This window comes from Carassius auratus, chromosome 21 (genome assembly GCF_003368295.1).
Source record: "Carassius auratus strain Wakin chromosome 21, ASM336829v1, whole genome shotgun sequence".
Lineage (NCBI taxonomy): Eukaryota > Metazoa > Chordata > Actinopteri > Cypriniformes > Cyprinidae > Carassius > Carassius auratus.
In genome coordinates this window covers 641,804-661,693 of record NC_039263.1, presented here as the reverse complement: position 1 = coordinate 661,693, position 19,890 = coordinate 641,804, and the positions used below count along the sequence as shown (strand labels likewise).

Below are 19,890 nucleotides of genomic sequence, written 5' to 3'. Positions count from 1 at the left end.
AGATGGATATAGAGAAAAATCTTTTTTTATATATATATATAAAAAAAAATCTTGTTTGTTCCATGCTTTATAATGGCTGGGAATACGTTTTGAGAATTAGAAGCCTAAGAAAAGTGTCCATCCATCATAAAAATTTCTCCACGAGGCTCTTAGATGGCTCTAATCTAATTGATGCATTTGTGTAGGAACAATATGCATTTTTAAAACTTTATAAACCGTAATCTCTATCTTCCATTAACTGTCATATGCACCTACACAAGAGTGGCATTCCAGCAGATGAAGCAGGCTTAGCCTAAACTCCAGTGAGAATATTCTCATTTAAAAACTTAACACCTAATGTTAAAATGTATGTTTTTTAATGTATCACTCTCCCTTTAAACACCTTTTCGTTTTCCATATTATTCAACTGGTCGAGGCTGATATGGGATTTGAAATTATTGTGCTGGAGTAGTTTCTTCTCCCTCCAGTAGGAGTCGTTGTATTTGTTAAGAGTGTTATGTTTAACCTTTACTAGCATGAGAGTTAGAAATGCAGCACATGTTGAAGTATGCTGACAGCAGAATCCACTTCTGATGTGATCTACATTCATCCTTCTTGTTGTCTTACAGAAAGCATTGCTTGTGAGTATTTTATGTTTAATATGAGTCTGGAAGACAATATTCGTGAACATTTATGTTAAACAAGATTATATTTGATAGTTTTAGTTTGCTGAATGTTAGCCAGACTTTGCATAGATACATGTGAACATACATTAGAATACAGTTTACATGCTGTTTATTCATTTCCTTTGTAGTTTCACTCTGTCGGTAATTGAAGGATACGTCAATAAAAGGACATCACACCTGTCAATTGTCGAGGAGTTTATCTATCTGCATAGCTGTGTCTGAATCAAACAGTGAGGGCAGAATAGTGAAAAAGCACCTATCTACACAACAAGTGGATGTTCCATCAGCTTAAGCATATTAAACAATGTCTGAAGAAGGGAGAAAAAGCGCAGCAAAAAAGCGTTTTCCAAGAATCTCGAACAAAGACCCATACCTCTTGAGAGAACTTCAGGATCTTCTCCTAAAGTTAGAGGCTGCAAAGGACGAAGGCTATATCCCAGGCCTACTGTACCTTGACACCGCAAGGGGCATTCATCCTGTTGTGGAGAAGTTACCCTTTGGTTTGCAAGAAAAGTGGATGACGTATGGGTCTAAATACAAGGAGGAGCATTCTGTATCGTTTCCACCATTCTCAGCATTTGTCGCCTTCATTAGCAGGGAATCAAAAATGCGCAATGACCCAAGCTTTAAGCAATCAGTGCAACCCAGTCTTGTACCCACTAAAATGAGGTTTCAGGACAAGCAGAGTAAGAGAGAAGCAATCTCAGTCATCCAGACCAAAGTGGTCAGTACCGAGCCAAATCCAACTGCAAGAACAAACATCCACGACCCAAATAAAGAATACCCAATCCACAAGAAACCCCACGCGCTTAAAAAATGCAGAGCTTTCAGAGAAATGCCTTTGGAGGAGCGTAAGGCCTATTTGAAGAGGAATCTGATATGTTTCCGATGTTGCGCATCCACTAATAATCAGGCAAAAATATGTAAAGCCGAGACCCTTTGTGCAGAATGTAACTCCAACTCACATTACTGCTCTTCATCCTGGTCCTGCGCCTTGGGCAAACACCACAGAGCCTGCTTCCGACAATGGCGGGGAGTGCAATATAGTTTTACCTACGGCCACGTCTACATGTATGCAAGTCTGTGGGAGTGAAGTTGAAAGTCACTCATGTAGCAAGATCAGTCCTGTATTCATTTATCCACAGGGGTCCCCTGAGAAGAAACTCAAAACCTACACTATTTTTGATGACCAAAGCAACAGGTCACTTGCCAGATCTTCAATCTTCGATACGTTTGGCATTACCAAAGGCTGCTTCCCGTACAAGCTGAGGACCTGTGCAGGCCTTGAGGAAGCTACTGGGAGGAAAGCATACAACTTCATCGTCGAATCTGTGGATAGCAAGTCACGCCTAAAGCTCCAAACACTTATCGAATGTAACATGCTGCCGGACAATCGCAATGAGATTCCTAGACCTGAAGCTGCTCGTAACCATTCTCACCTCCAAGACATTGCATCCGACATCCCAGATGTTGATCCTGACGCTAAGATCCTGCTTCTCATTGGTAGGGATGTTATTCAAGCACACAAGGTTCTTGACCAACGCAATGGACCTCCAAATGCACCCTTTGCTCAGAAGTTAGCTCTGGGATGGGTGATTATTGGAAACATTTGCTTGGGTGGAGCTCACAAACCCGTACAGGCCAGCGTTTTCAAGACAAACATTTTGGACAATGGCCGCCCGAGTCATTTCCTTCCATGCAAGAACTTCATCCAAGTAAAGGAACGCATCATCCCACAAAGCCACAACAAGGTCAGTCTCCCAAATCATACCAAGTACACGTCCATCGGAGAAACCATGTTCCAACAAACAAGTTTGGATGAGAGACCTGGTTACTCTCAAGAAGAATCGGCCTTCCTGCAGATAATGAATAAGGAAGTCTATCAGGACAATACAAATAGTTGGGTTGCTCCGCTGCCCTTTCGCTCCCCTTGGCCACACCTTTCTAACAACAAGCAGCAAGCTGTCCAGCGCCTAGCTTCAGTTCTTCATACGTCCTTACATGAAAAGTCACTTCCAGGAATTCATGCAAACCCTTTTTGATAACGGTCATGCGGAAATAGCGCCACCCCTTATTGGACAAGAAGAGTGTTGGTACCTTCCCTTCTTCGGTGTTTATCACCCCCGCAAGCCGGACCAAATAAGGGTTGTCTTTGACTCTAGTGCACGATTTGAAGGAGTGTCCCTCGATGACGTCCTTCTTACCGGTCCGAATCTCAACAACAGCCTGCTGGGAGTGCTCATGCGGTTCCGTGAAGAGAAGGTAGCTCTAACAGCTGATATTAAGCAAATGTTCCATTGCTTTGAGGTCAGGGAGGACCATCGGAACTTTTTGCGTTTTCTCTGGCACCAGAACAATGACATGGAACAACCAATCGTGGAGTAACGAATGACGGTACACGTCTTTGGCAACAGCCCATCGCCTGCAATAGCGACATATGGACTTAGGAGGGCATCAGAAGATCAAGAGAAAAGAGACAATACAACAAAACATCTTGTGCAACATCATTTTTATGTCGATGACGGGCTTGTCTCCCTGCCATCAGGTACCGAGGCCATCTCTGTCATTCAAAAGGCTCAAGAAACCTTGGCCTCATCTAACTTGAGGCTGCATAAGATCGCCTCTAATGACATCACAGTAATGAAAGCATTCTCCAAGGAGGATCTTGCAAAGGGTCTGAAAGATCTCGACCTAGGAGCAGACAGTCCACCAATGCAAAGGAGTCTTGGAATAAGCTGGGACATTGCAACAGATGAGTTCACCTTCCAAGTGTCTACCGCTGAGAAGCCCTACACTCGTAGAGGGGTACTTTCCATCATTAACAGTTTGTATGACCCTCTAGGTTTCGCAGTTCCGGTCAGCATCAAAGGCAGGGCCCTTTTGAGAGAGCTTTCAATGGATGCAGGTGGATGGGACGACCCATTTCCAGAACGAATGCAAGAAGAATGGAGTACATGGAAGGAATCCCTGAAGCATCTTGAACAAGTGCGAATACCAAGAATGTTCACATCCATATCCTTCTGTGGTGTAGCCAAAAGGGAGCTCTGTATATTCTGTGACGCGTCCACCAAAGCTATTGCTTTGGCAAGAGTGAACTTGGATTTGTGTTTGGCAAAGCTAAACTTGCCCCACAACAAGACATAACTATCCCGAGGCTGGAACTATGTGCAGCTGTTCTTGCCATCGAGATTGCAGACTTGATTGCAGAGGAGATTAATGTTCCATTCCATTGTACAAGGTTCTTCACAGACAGCAAGGTAGTACTTGGATACATACAAAATGAATCTAGGAGATTCTATGTCTACGTGTGTAACCGAGTTCAAAGGATTAGAAAATCATCCAGCCCAGAACAATGGAATTACGTGCAGACAGATTTAAACCCAGCCGATGTAGCTTCCAGGTCCATTCCAGCAAACACTTTGATGTCCAGCATGTGGCTCAAAGGACCAAAGTTCCTGCTACGAGCGTACGCGAAAGAAACCAAGTGCTGTTTTGAGTTACTCAGTCCAGACTCTGACCCTGAGATTCGCCCTACGGTGATGGACTTTGCAACTCGTCTCATAGACTCTTTCCTAGATCCAAGTCGCTTTGAGTCCTTCTCAACTTGGACATCACTGCTTAGAGCAATAGCAAGACTCGTTCATATCACCAGATGCTTCAAGGGGAATGCTTATGGAAGCAAGTGTCGAGGTTGACATATTTGCAAAAACATCACCCCAGAGGACTATGGGAAAGCAAAAAGCGTTATTCTGAGCTGTCTTCAACACAAAACTTATCCTGAAGTCTTTGCATGCATCGAAGCCCAGAAAGAAATACCAAAGCAAAATCCACTCAGAAACCTGTCGCCATACAAAGATGACGCTGACTGCCTTAGAGTTGGAGATTGTCTTTCACGAGCCGACATGCAAAATGATTAAGTACATCCTTTCATCATCCCAGAAAAGCACCACGTGAGTACACTACTGGTGCAGCACTATCACCAACAAGTACAGCATCAGGGATGCCATTTCACAGAGGGCGCGGTAAGAACGGCCGGATTATGGATTGTTGGCGGAAAACATTGCATCAGCTCCATCATCCACCACTGCATCAAATGTCGCAAACTGAGATGGAACACAGAAACCCAAAAGATGTCTGATCTACCAATTGATCGTGTAACTGTCTGCCCACCATTTACTTACGTTGGCGTCGATGTATTCGGACCCTGGACTGTCAGTTCTCGTCGAACACGTGGAGGTCTTGCCAATAGTAAGCACTGGGCTGTCATTTTTATTTGCTTGAGTACCAGGGCCATCCATATCGAGGTTATCGAGTCAATGGAGTCATCCAGTTTCATCAATGCCTTACGACGGTTCATATCCATTCGTGGACCAGTAAAGCAACTCAGGTCTGATTGCGGAACCAACTTCCTGGGTGCATGCAAGGAGCTTGGTATAACCTCAAACCAGTGTGATAACCCGGAGATACAGGATTTCTTGGACAAGAATGAATGCACATGGGTCTTTAACCCACCTCATGCCCCTTACATGGGAGGAAGTTGGGAGTGCATGATTGGGATTGTGAAGCGTATTCTCGACTCAATGTTGACTACCAACTCAGTTCAGTTGCTGACCCATGAAGTTCTCGTTACCCTTCTTGCAGAAGTAACAGCCATCGTAAACTCTCGACCTCTCATTCCTGTCTCATCTGATCCCGACTGTCCCTTCATTCTTACACCTGCTACACTTCTGACCAAGAAGACAGGATCTCCACCTATCCCTCCTGGAAGCTTGGGGGAGTCAGACTTGTAAGGATGCCAGTGGAGATGGGTGCAGCATCTTTCTAATGTCTTTTGGCACCGGTGGAGAACTCAATATTTGCCAACATTACAAAATGGAAGGAAATGGCAGGCGAACAGGCCAAATCTACAAGTAGGAGATCTTGTACTTCTAAAAGACAACCAAGCCAAAAGATGTCAATAGCCCATGGGAGTTGTGGTCAATACCTTCCCTAGTCGAGATGGAAAGGTCAGGAAGGTAGAAATAAAAGTTGCTTCTGGGGGTACGTGCAAAACTTTCTTGACACCAGTTACGGAGACTGTTCAGCTGTTCAGCTGCGCAACTCCAATGAATGTAGCCAGCGGTCATAAGAATTAAGGGTGACATCCTATGGACGTCAGGCGGGGGGTGTGCTGGAGTAGTTTCTTCTCCCTCCAGTAGGAGTCGTTGTATTTGTTAAGAGTGTTATGTTTAACCTTTACTAGCATGAGAGTTAGAAATGCAGCACATGTTGAAGTATGCTGACAGCAGAATCCACTTCTGATGTGATCTACATTCATCCTTCTTGTTGTCTTACAGAAAGCATTGCTTGTGAGTATTTTATGTTTAATATGAGTCTTGAAGACAATATTTGTGAACATTTATGTTAAACAAGATTATATTTGATAGTTTTAGTTTACTGAATGTTAGCCAGACTTTGCATAGATACATGTGAACATACATTAGAATACAGTTTACATGCTGTTTATTCATTTCCTTTGTAGTTTCACTCTGTCGGTAATTGAAGGATACGTCAATAAAAGGACATCACACCTGTCAATTGTCGAGGAGTTTATCTATCTGCATAGCTGTGTCTGAATCAAACAGTGAGGGCAGAATAATTATAAAGAGTAATTAGTAATCTAATTCCATTGTTGATTACTTTTTTAGAGCAAGTTACCCAACACTGCTAACAACCATGTTTACTTACAACTTGTAATCTACAAATGTGGGTCTACAAATGTCATGTTCACACAGCAGTTTACAATAGTCAAGTCACCTTTATTTATACAGGTGCTTCTCAATGAGTGAGTACTGTCTGTATGAACCAGACTGTAAAATAAAAAAAAAATATATAAATTGACATCTCCACTTCCCACCATTTTAGAAATGTGAAATGTCCAAAGATGGCCGCAGCCTTGTGCTGATGTCCTGAGTCGTGCATAAATGTATGTGCTGTATATATAGGTTTTGAGTTTAGGAGCCTTATGGCCTGGGGGAAGAAACTCCTCGTAAGTCTTTCAGTTTTTGCCATCAGGCAATGATAGCGCTTACCAGCGCTGTGAGTCAATACACTTTCTATGGCCCCTGAATAGAAAGTTTCCAGGATTGCTGGTGAGACACTGCATTTCCTCAGCTGTTGCAGATGGTACAGTCTTTGTCTGGCATTATTAACCTGCGTTTGAATGTTGGTAGTCTAAGTCAGGTCCTTGAAGCTGCTCACCCTTTCCACAGGGGTCCCACTAATCATAAGAGGAGTATAGAGCTGCTGCTGTCTTTTCCTGAAGTCAACAATCAGCTGTTTAGTTTTGCTCACATTCAGAGATTGACAATTGTCTTGGCACCATGATGTTAGTTTCTCTACTTCATCCAAGTTCTCATTATTGTTGTGAATGAGGCCCAGAACCACAGTAATTTGATTATTCAAGATTTTTATGTCACATACACAATTATATAGAGCATATATAAACAGCAGTGAAATGTTAGTAAATACGATCAGTGCAGACATTATGTGTGTTAAAAAAGAAAGCAAAAGTAAGTAAAGAAGTAAATAAAAACACCATCTATGAGGAGCAATCTGGGCGGCGTCTGAATTCGGCGACGCCATCTTGGATCATAGATGTGGAACTGTGGGAAGACACGCAGTCATGTACAGTATGTAGAGAAAGTAGAACAGTGGACTCAGGACACAGCCCTGTGGGGCTCCTACATTCAGGGTAAAGGAGCTGGAGATAATATGGACTACTTTCAACACTTGGGGTCTGCTGGTGAGGAAGTCTTGAATCCAGTTCCAGAGCGAAGAATTCAGGCTATGAGGTCTATGAGTTTAGAAGTTGGCTTTATGGGGACTATAGTATTGAAAGCTGAGTTGTAGTCGATAAATAGCAGCCTTACATAGTTTCCGTTATTGCGGTCAATGTGCATGAAAGAAGAGTGAAGGATGTGAGAGATGGCATAATTAGTGGATCTGTTGGGGCGATAAGCAAACTGAAGAGGGTCCATAGTATCCGGGATGGAAAAGCAAGTGTAGTTTTTAACCAGACCTTCAAAGACCATGACTATTGATTTGAGGGCAACTGGACGATAGTAATTTAGACAAGAGGGTTTATTGTTCTTAGGCACAGGGATGATGACAGATTTTAAAAAGGAGGTGGGAACCACAGAGGTAGCAAGAGACCATTTAAAAATGGATGTAAACAAACCAGCGAGCTGGACAGAAATCCCATCGGATCCGGCTGCTTTCCTGACATTAACCCGCTTTAGAGCCCTCTGAACCTTGTCGTGAACCACGGTGATCACATGATTCACGCTAATCGGCAGACTTGCGAACGTTTTCAAAGCGGCCATAGAAAGAGTTTAGATCATCGGCCAGCGATGGATCTGCTCTTATCTCTAAAGAGGATTTGTTTCCAAAGGCACAGATGGTCCTTAGTCCCTGCCACATACGTCGGGGGTCATTGAGCTTAAAATGAGACTCTATTTGTTCCATGTATCAGAGTTTGGCGGAATTCGTAATTCGGCAGAAAATCAGAGTAAAACACGATCACAGTCTACTGCAAAGTTCAGTAATACTTGCTTTTGTTGTAGGTCTAGCTCTAACTTGGCTAATGCCCCAAACTGCCCTGCTACTAAAGTCAAATGTAAGAATTGTGAAAAAGTAGGACATTTCGCAAGGGTTTGTCACTCTGAGAAAAAGGTGCAATTGCTTGATGCTCCTGAAAGTGAGGTCCCTGAAATTGTGCATGTACTTGAAGTGGAAGGGAAATCACTGCCTGACAAAATAAAATACACTGTAACCATTGAAACTGAAGAAGTGAGCCCTGTGCTGATTGAGCTCACTGTGGACATGGGTTCTGCTGTTTCTATCTTTCCTTATGCCCTTTATAAGCAGCATTTCAGCTCATTGCTTTTACAAACTCCACAAGTGAAACTTGCCTGTACTCGGATGCCTATCTGTGCATGTATATTATGGGGATGCAGTGGCCAGTACTAGCATCTATGTTGTGGAGAAAGGCTCTAATTAACTTAGTAGGTATCGTCAGGACCAAACAGTGTCTTTGTGAATTCTATTGATGGCCTGGCATTTATCACTCAGCGCAGTCTACCATCACTTCATGTCAGCTTTGCCAACCCCAGCTCATTCCGGCTGCACCCTGGCAAAAGGTGGGACTGGACATTGTTAGACCATTTGAGTTAGGGAGCTGGGATTGCAGGTATGCTTTGAAAAGTTGACTTTTATAATAAGTGGCCAGAAATAGCCTTAACTGGTAATATCTTTACTGATCCTGTTACAGACTTTATTTCCACAACGTTCAGCCAGTTTGGCAACCCGGGGAAAATTGTAAATGATAATGGTGAGCAATTTACATCTCTTGCCTTTGCTGAATTCCTCACAAGCAGGAATATCAAGCACGTACGTAACTCCCTGTACTTTTCACAAACGAATGGCACTGTGGAACTCTTAGTGAGACACCAACTCAGAGCGAACTTACACATTCTACCCTCCAGGCCCTCTGTTTGTACTGATGCATTCGAATAATGAACCTATTGGGTCTCCAAAGTTGGTTGTCGCACTAGAAACCCAAAGACGGCCCAGAACCAGACGCCCGCCTGTCTGGCACAAAGACTCTCAAATTAACTGTACACACATGCACATTAATCACGATCGTAGGGCTACAACAATACTGTTGTTGAATAATGGTTCTACATTGTTCTGCTGCTTTTGTGACAGAAAGTGTTGTGTTCAGTAATGCTAGAATTTGTACTTGTTCATATGAAGAAATATGCATTTCTTGTCATGGAATAGGAGACCTTAATGTCCTTTCCACGTAATAACCTTGTTGAATTAGGTATGTTTAAGCAGTTGTTCTTTGGCTATGATCTTGTTTAGAATGTGATTAAGCCAGGTTAAGTATACCTTCCACTGAGTAATATTATTTAAAAAGTAGGGAAAATGTTGCATCTTAAAATGTTATATTATGTTAACCTGCTGCCACTAGAGGTCACACATAACCCGGTGGTGGAAAAAGATAGGAATATAAAAAGAAGTGTTGAAGTTGCTGCATGCTTAACACAGCAGTGACTTCTTAATTAGTGCTAATGTTAAATACAACAGTGTCTTATAACCACAGAAAACATTGATATTATGACAAAATTTTCACAGCAAGCATCATTCACAATTTCTTTAGAAAGAGTTCAAATCTTGTATTGTACATTAAATTGGTGGACATTGAATGCTGCATCAGTCTGAGAATTCAGATGGGAATGAGCTGATGGAGAAGCTAAGTAATGCAGAAGTCCCATCACACTCATTTCCTGTAATGAGGCAGAGCAGAGCGACTCCATGTGCTGCTGGGATGGGTCTTTAAGTGTGGCCAAAATCTTAAAGGGACCTTTCTCCCAAAGATAAAATATCTTGACTTATGCATCCTTCATGGCATTTCAAACCTGTATGGCTAACATTCTTGCTTGGAAACACAAAATGAGATATTCAATACTGTTCACATCAAAGACAACAACTACATTGCTAACTATAATGATTATTATATTAGAGTCCACACCAACAGATGATAATGCAGTTTTTTGCACTGTGTTATATCCAAGTGTGCACTGCAGTTATATCATCTGCCACTTTATGCTCAAGCTCTTTAAACTGTATTTTGATATTTTGATTGCCTTATGATGTTTTTATCATTCATCAGCTTGAAAATAATTGTTCTCAAAGTGAAATTGTACCTCTATACATTTATCATTATGATTGTGATATAGACTATTCTATTAAATGTTTTTTCAAGAGTCTATTTTAATTGTTATATTATAAAGATCATCTTTCCTGTTCTACTGAAGAAAGAATGTCATCTACAAATGGCCCAAGAGGACATAATTATAAGAGGACATGAGTAATTTATGTCATTATAAGGGGACATGAGTAAATTAACAGCAAATTTTCATTTTTTGGTGAATTATCCTTTTAAAACTGAGTGGTATGGTATCCAAGAGAACTCAACACCTTGCAACTTAAGAAAATACCTTCAAATATAAAAATCTCCAGCAAATTAAGAAAAACATCATCAGTTTGCCAACATATATGCTGCAAATACTAACAACACAACCAAATACAGAAAAGTGTTGCAAGTAGCACAGGCCACAACAGAAATGCAACAGAAACACATTTCTATATGTGGTTGCATTGTGTGTGTTTGCAGTGCGTTACAGTATTTGGTTGTGTTGTTAGTATTTGCGGGGCATTACATTATTTGTGTTGTGAGTGTTTGCAGCACATTACTGTATTTGGTTGCTTTGTGAGTGTTTCCATCGCATTATAGTATTTGGTTGCACATTTTCAGTATTTTGGCAGCACGCTTCTGTTTTTGGTTTCATTGTGAGTGTTTGACACACATTACAGTAATTAACCATGGTTTTATCATAGTGAAAGTTTAGTAACCAAGCTTTTTGGTGTATTGATTACCATTTGTATAACTACAGTTGTACAAATGTCATGGTTAAACTATGGTTATTGTAGCAAATCCATGGTTAATTTGTGGTTACCGTGGTTTAAAGGGTTAGTTCAGCAAAAAAAGAATTATACCATTAATGACTCACCCTCATGTCGTTCCAAACCCGTGAGACATCCGTTCATCTTCAGAACACAGTTTAAGATATTTTAGATTTAGTCTGAGAGCTCTCAGTCTCTCCATTGAAACTGTGTGTATGGTATCCTGTCCATGTCCAGAAAGGTAAGAAAAACATCATCAAAGTAGTCCATGTGACATCAGAGGGTCAGTTAGAAATTTTTGAAACATCGAAAATACATTTTGGCCCAAAAATAGCAAAAAAATACGACTTGATTCAGCATTGTGTTCTCTTCCGGGTCTGTTGTGAGCGAGTTCACAACACTGCAGTTTAGTGATATCCGGTTCGCGAACGAATCATTCGATGTTACCGGATCTTCTTGAACCAGTTCACCAAATCGAACTGAATCGTTAGAAACAGTTTGCGTCTCCAATACACATTAATCCACAAATGACTTAAGCTGTTAACTTTTTTAATGTGTCAGACACTCCCTTTGAGTTAAAACAAACCAATATCCCGGAGTAATGCATGCACTCAAACAGCACACTGAATGAACTGCTGTGAAGAGAGAACTGAAGACGAACACCGAGCACCTCGGTTCTCGAATCAGACGCGTCCGATAGAAACGGTTCTTGACTGGAGAATGAGTCAATCGTTCGTTTGTTATCTGGCTCGGCTCGGTGTTCATCTTCAGTTCTCTCTTCACATCAGTTCAGTCAGTGTACTGTTTGAGTGCATGCATTACTCCGGGATATTGGTTTGTTTTAACTCAGAGGGAGTGTCAGCCACATTAAAAAAAGTTAACAGCTTAAGTCATTTGCAAATTAATGCTTATTGGAGACGCGAACCATTTCAAATGATTTAGTTTGATTTGGTGAACTTGTTCAAGAAGATCCGGTTACAGAGTGATTCGTTCGCAAACCAGATATCACAAACTGCTTTGCTTTGAACTCTCTCACTGAATAAAGTCGTAGTTTTTGCTATTTTTGGACCAAAATGTATTTTCGATGCTTCAAAAAATTCTAACTGACCCTCTGATGTCACATGGACTACTTTGAAGATGTTTTTATTAACTTTCTGGACATGGACAGTATACTGTACACACAGTTTCAATGGAGGGACAGAGCTCTCGGACTAAATCTAAAATATCTTAAACTGTGTTCTGAAGATGAACTGAGGTCTTACGGGTTTGGAACGACATGAGGCTGAGTCATTAATGACATAATTATCATTTTTCGATGAACTAACCCTTTAACTGAGTAATCAAAGTTTTTTTTTTTTTTTTTAGTTTTTTTCTTAAATAGTTAAACCATGGTTTAAGCCTGGCTCACACTACAGGATTTTTAAAGTCTTAACCGATTATGAAATCTGGCTGCCGCACACTCATTAGGAGAATCTTCGCAGATTATCTTCCCTTAAATCTTAAACATGCACACACTACAAGATTTGAACATCACGGCGCAATACAAACTACAAGATATCATTATCATTAAGATTATCATACCAGAAGGAGCGCGTCATGTGATCTCACGCAGCAGTTTGTCACCGATATTTGTTTACATATGTTAGCTAGCATGCTAGCAGCTTTCTGCACTCACCCAGTGCATTCAAAACTGAGGCGGTTTATACTCCAGCGCTTCTCTTTCTCCTTACGGTTGTGATGCGTTTTTGACACATTATACAGACTGTCGTGTTACTACAAAATGTCAAGAAACAGTTTCCTCTGTCTCCACTATCCAATGGCGCCGTACATCAGCTGTTTTGCGCATTGGCTGTGAAAGTACTGACGTAATCATATAGCCATCATCATCCCGATTTAAATCCTAAATATCAAACATGTTTGATATTAATCGGGGCTGCCCCGGCTTGTGTGCGAGCAGATCGGGAGGTGCAAGTTTCGATCGGTGAAAGCCTCACATTACCAGACATTCCACGCCAAACATCGGGACAGATCGAGGTGCTCGACAAGATGTTTGCTCTGATTCTCAGGAGGGGGAATTCGGGGCTAAATAGGGCAAAAAATCCTGTAGTGTGAGCCAGGCTTAAGTTGTGAGTATTTGCAGCGTGTTTCTGTATTTTGGCACATTGCAGCACCTGTGTTGTCAAACTGATGTTTTCTTAATTTGCTGGTATTTGTATTTTTTTATTTGTAACCCATTTGCCTACAGAGCAAACAGGTCTGTGGACGATGCAGTAAACATTGGACAGCATTATGTTCTGCAACACCTAGATAGACCGGGGACTTATGTGAGGATCCTGTTTGTAGACTTCAGCTCGGCCTTCAACACGATCATCCCAAACCTCCTCCTGCCCAAACTAACTCAGTTCTCCGTGCCCACCTCCATCTGTCAGTGGATCAACAGCTTCCTGACAGACAGGCAGCAGCTAGTGAGGTTGGGAAAATACACATCCAGCACCCGTACAATCAGCACCGGAGCTCCCCAGGGCTGCGTTCTCTCCCCACTGCTCTTCTCCCTGTACACTAATGATTTGACGTCTAAGGACCCCTCTGTCAAGCTCCTGAAGTTTGCAGACGACACCACACTCATCGGCCTCATTCAGGACGGTGACGAGTCTGCTTACAGACAGGAGGTTAAAGAGCTGGCTGTCTGGTGCACTCTCAACAACCTGGAGCTTAACACCCTCAAAACAGTGGAGATGATCGTGGACTTCAGGAGAAACCCCCCCCTGCTCTCCCCCCACTCACCATCATGAACAGCCCTGTGACTGCAGTGGAGTCATTCAGGTTCCTGGGCACCACTATCTCTCAGGACCTGAAGTGGGACATTCACATTGACTCCATTGTGTAAAAGGCCCAGCAGAAGTTGTACTTCCTCCGCCAGCTGAGGAAGTTTAACCTGCCACAGGAGCTGCTGAAACAGTTCTACTCCACCATCATTGAATCCATCCTCTGGACTTCAGTAACTGTTTGGTTCAGCTCAGCTTCTAAATCGGACCTCAGAAGACTACAGAGGGTAGTCCGGACTGCTGAGCGAATCATTTGTACAACCCTCCCTTCAAGAACTGTACGTACTTATCTAGAGTGAGCAAAAGGGCTGGCAAAATCACCCCTCACCCCTCACATCCAGCACACTCCCTCTTTGAACTGTTGCCATCTGATCGACGATACAGAGCACTGAGCACCAGAACGACCAGACACAGGAACAGTTTCTTCCCTCAGGCAATCCATCTAATGAACACTTAATAATAACTGTGGAACACACTACTCTATTTATATTTATATTTATATACACATACACTTATTTATCGAACACACATACTTAGTGTACACTTAAATTTTTTACATACATAACTGCTCATTGTAGTATACCTGCCATACATTGTCAATTTGTATATTGTCATTCCTTACCTTATTTGAATTAATTTTTTTTTATTCCTTTAGTGTGTTTTTTGTTCTGTCGCTGTCATTATGTTGCACTGCTGAGCTTCTGTCACAAAAACATATTCCTCGTATGTGTGAACATACCTGGCAATAAAGCTCATTCTGATTCTGATTCTGATCAAGTCTCTTGTCCACCATAGAATGAGGATCAGGGACGGTCATGGTCACCATTCACAAAAGTTTAAGAGTAGTTGTGACATGCTGCTAAATATCACATTTTCTTGGAAGATAAAAATCCATGAGGGTTAGAACAATGTAAGAGTAAATTAATAAATTCAATGGTCATATTTTTATATTTGAATGTCCAAGATTTTTTCATCAGATTTCACACTTAAGTTATACAATGGACACTTGCTCATTAAAGTTACACAAATGAACCTCAAGCTTCCAACTGCTTTACATGATTTATTATTTAATAATTTATGTAATTTATCAAATACCCCTCTCTTTCATCTATACCAATACACTAGAGAACATTGCAGATAATGTTCTTTTTTTACTGATGGCCTTTCAAATTATTCAGAGTAATGTCATGCTCACTACATTCTGATATACTGCCATGATGCCAGCTTTCTCACAAAGGGTTTCTGAGTGGGAAAGTCCATTAGAAGTTTCCTGGAATTGGCCTAACAGCTGTGGTTTACCTCAACAACTTCCACAAACCCGTCTCTCCATTTAGCAACAGTCGTAGGAAAATAATCAGAGACAACAGATCTCCACTTCAGCACTGACGCTAAACCACGTTTCAGCTCGTTTAACATCGCATAATTCTTTTTTTCATGGCTTTATTGGCTCTTTGGCTTTCACTGGCTCCATAAAACACATTTTTGTTCTTATTAAATCCTGCAAGCTTTCATGCTGTGCTCACAGGATATGTGAGTTGAGGAATCCTCTCTCCGTTTATACGTAAGTGACGCTCACAAGCGTGCATTACTCCTGCTGGGCTAACTGGGCCTTTCTGTCTGCAAGAGAATAAGATAGACTGAGTGCTATTGATTTTCTAAACTTCATTTGAGCATCCCACGATCTGCTTAAACACATTCTCCATAGGTCAAAAGCTCAATGCTGTGGGTGTTTGGTTCAAGTATAAGATTAGAAGATAATAATGATTTAGTCATTGAATTCATTCAATCATTCATTCAAAGATGTTTTAAGGGGATATAATTTTTACTGTTCAGTTTGAATGCTCTCTAGACTGTGAATGATCTGAAGTTTTATTTTGTTGCAAATTTGTGACAAAAAGATAACTGATCTAACAAGATGACCTAAAAATTTTAAGAACTGGCAATTTTGTATGAAATAATTAAATACACCATGCCCCTAAACCTCACCCTCAGTGAGAAGATTGTACACATTCATACAAACACATTATTTCCCAAAGCATAAAATAGTTACGAATGTCATGAATTAAGAAATAATTTTGAAAGTGTTTTGAGATGCTATTAAGATATAAACTACATTTTAAATATAAAATTTGAATGTATATAAAATATAATATATACAAATTGTATTATATTATAGGCTAAAAAGTGATGGTCTGGGGTGCCATGTCAGCTGCTGGTGTTGGTCCACTGTGTTTTATCAAGGGCATGGTCAATGCAGCTGGCTATCTGGAGATTTTGAAGCACTTCATGCTTCCATCTGCTGAAAAGCTTTATGGAGATGAAGATTTTGTTTTTCAGCACGACCTGGCACCTGCTCACAGTGCCAAAACCACTGGTAAATGGTTTACTGACCATGGTATTACTGTGCTCAATTAGCCTGCCAACTCTCCTGACCTGAACCCCATGAGAATCTGTGGGATATTGTGAAGAGAAAGTTGAGAGACGCAAGACCCAACACTCTGGATGAGCTTAAGGCCGCTTTCGAAGCATCCTGGGCCTCCATAACACATCAGCAGTGCCACAGGCTGATTGCCTCCAAGCCAGTATTGAGTGCATAACTGAACATAATTATTTGAGGGTTGACTTTTTTTGTATTAAAACACTTTTCTTTTATTGGTCAGATGAAATATGCTATTTTTTTGAGATAGGAATTTTGGGTTTTCATGAGCTGTATGCCAAAATCATCAGTATTAAAACAATAAAAGACCTGAAATATTTCAGTTGGTGTGCAATATATCTAAAATATATGAAAGTTAAATTTTTATCATTACATTATGGAAAATAATGAACTTTTATCACAATATGCTAATTATTTGAGAAGGACCTGTATAACTATAAACTATGGACATGTATTGTATTACAAGCATTTTTATTAATGACTATTACAAGACGGCAAGATAAATTGCACATCAAATATTATATTATTGAGACATAATTTTGTAAGTGTTCTGAGAATTGCAAATGTACAATGAAAATTATTATTACCAGTATTTCAATTTCAAAAGCTTTATTCTCTATCCCCAGTGGGGTAGAAAATTGTCTTCAGACAAAAGGCTCAACATACAAACAGCACAAATATTCCTCACATACACACATAACATACATTAAAAATAATAAATTCATTCTAAGATCATATTTTAAATTCCAATGGCAGTTGGAATAAACGTCTTCTGACATTTGAGAAGAGTCTCCCACAATAACAGAGGCTTTCCTTATTAGTGCCACAGTGAAAATATCAGTGAGAGGTGTTTGTCTCTCACCAATTATTTTACTTGCCACATTTATAATCCTTAATAGTCTATTTTTGCTTGTAACAGAGAGAGAGAGAGAGAGAGAGAGTTAAACCAGGACACAATTATTAAAAGTAAGAACAGAATCAATAAGTGATTTATATAAAACCATCAGAATATCTTTTTCAATGTTAAATCTCCAGTTTTCTCAACAAGCCTAGACACTGATAAGCCTTTGTAAAAACATTATCTGAATGCTTATTAAATGAAAATTGGAGTCAATCTCAGTATTTAAAAGATCCCACCTGTTCAAATTCCTCTCCATTAAATAACAAAGGTTCACAGAGTGCTCGTATTTTATAGCCCCACAACACATTTCTTTAGTTTTACTAATGTTAGAGAACTTTCCTCTGTCCAAAATGTAATAAAATTAACAAAACTGAGGCATTTAATGACTGAATATCTTTTACACATCCCACTATATCATCCGCATATTTTGTAAGTGTCAAATTGTCAGTATCACAGGCCATTTAATTTATATAAATAGAAAATTGAATTGGTGATAATACACACCCCTGGGGAATGCCAGTATTTAAAACCACATTTTTCTGACTTTTACTCATTTACAAATACATACTGTGGACAGTACCGTAAAAAACTATTAATCCATAAGATAAGGGCATGGTGCACCTGCAACTCTTCAAAATATTTTTTATGTACACCATATTAAAAGCGGAAGAAAAATCCATAAATTAAATACTAATGCAACAATCTGTTACTATTCTAGTATTTTCCAATCTTATCCATCAGAGTGAGGGTGGCATCTTCAACTCCACGCCCAACTCTGTAAGCAAACTGCAAGGTATCCAATTTGCCAATCATTGCTTGGGAGACTTGCTGTCAAACTACCAACCTACTCTCTCCATGCACTTAAAAAGCACATATGTTAAAGCCGCTGGTCTGTAGTCTATAAGGTCCTTAGCATGTTTCTTTTTTTTTCTCTTTCCAGGCCTGAGGTACAACATTACAATCAAACTCCCTTAAGCATTCCCTCAGCACCTTCCCCTTTATTCCATCAGGCCCTGTTGTCTTTTTGGGTTTAACTCGTAAAAAAAAACTTTTACAATGTCTTTTCCTCTATATAGGGTGAAATACCGGATGCCCTAAGGGAGTCAATTTCTCATCAGAATCAGTATTAAAACAAGCATAAAACAGATAAAATTCAGTTGCAAAACAGTATGCAAAATAGTATGTTACTTCTGATTCCTCCATATTATACTTATTTTGGCCTTTCCAGGCCATCTGCGCATTGCCCGTTTAAACTGCAGTTTAGCATCCTATAGTTTTTTGCTTCAGTTCTTTTTGCAGGAGTTTAACAGTATGTTTATTGACATTTAGAAAAAAAAAATTTGAGAATCAAACAGTGTTAAAGATCCTTTGTAACCCAAGGTTTGTTATTAGGGTAACATTTTACACGTCTTACAGGAATAACACTGTATACACAAAAATCCACATATCCAGATATGGAAACCTTCAACATACGTCATAACACATTCCAATCTGTAACTTCGAAACAACCTTTTAGTGCTTCAATGGAATCAAACTCCCATACCTGAATAGACCTGGTTTGCACTTTCTCAGTCTTTAGTTTTTGCCTGTACTGAGGCAAAAGAAGAACAGCGTTTTTGACCAGATCCACCTAGAGGGGGACGTACCTTAAAGATGCAAGCACCAGGAATATTTCCATAGCACAGATCCAATGTGGATGACCAATGTTAAATGGCAAAAACATTACACATCAAATATTATGTTCATTTTTTTTAACCAACCATTCTGATTAAACTGGAGAAACGAAAGCACTATATTATGAAATATTGTAAAATGTTGCAATATGCTTTGTGGTATTGGACTCTACATCAAAACACATTTAGAACATGGTCAAAGCTTTTATCATCCTAACTAGTCCCATGTGACCACCCAGCCATTAGTGGAGGTTTGGATAATTTATGAAGAGGAAGCAAACAAAAGTTATGTGGTTTTGGAAAATACAATCTTGCTGCAGATGTCTTTGTGGGTCTACATGTCAAAAATATGAATAACTGCAAAATGCTTATTCTGAGGCACTACTAAAAATAAAATGTTTTATAAGCAATGGTTTCTTTCATATGTGTCTCACAATATAGACACCAACTTTCACTTTGATGCAAGAATCATTAAGAGTAACCTCCATTTGAGGTAGATAATGATTAAAAGTAAAGGAAGGAATGCACTTATGAGAAAAGGATATCAATTACCAGACGTGCTTCCTCTGATCTCTGTTGCTCAGGAGGCTGGATGGCTAATATCAGAACAGGATGTACTGAACTGTAGCTTTTTTCAGTCTAGCATTCACAAGTAATTTCTGTGCTAATGGAATGCTTCCAACCAATCTGCAAAAAAACACACTTAAACTAGACCATTATATAGGTTTGGTTTAATTTTAACATGCAAAAATATGGCACCGTATTAGCAAAAGAAATTCACACAATTTTTCATTTTAGACATGCATGCACTTTTGCTTGAATATAGCCCTTGTTCATCTCCTACAAGTTCAATGCATATTTTCAGTAAAAAAAAAGA

General features: G+C 40.0%; 1 protein-coding gene across 1 annotated transcript; it reads left to right on the top strand.

Moving 5' to 3' along the window:
- Positions 1 to 59: 59 nt before the first annotated feature.
- On the top strand, positions 60 to 3,719 carry LOC113039157 (uncharacterized). The gene is made up of 2 exons (XM_026197055.1): positions 60 to 620; positions 794 to 3,719. Exon 2 carries the CDS (start codon positions 1,739 to 1,741, stop codon positions 2,705 to 2,707), a length of 969 nt encoding a protein of 322 aa, XP_026052840.1. The 5' UTR covers positions 60 to 620; positions 794 to 1,738; the 3' UTR covers positions 2,708 to 3,719.
- Positions 3,720 to 19,890: the final 16,171 nt, after the last annotated feature.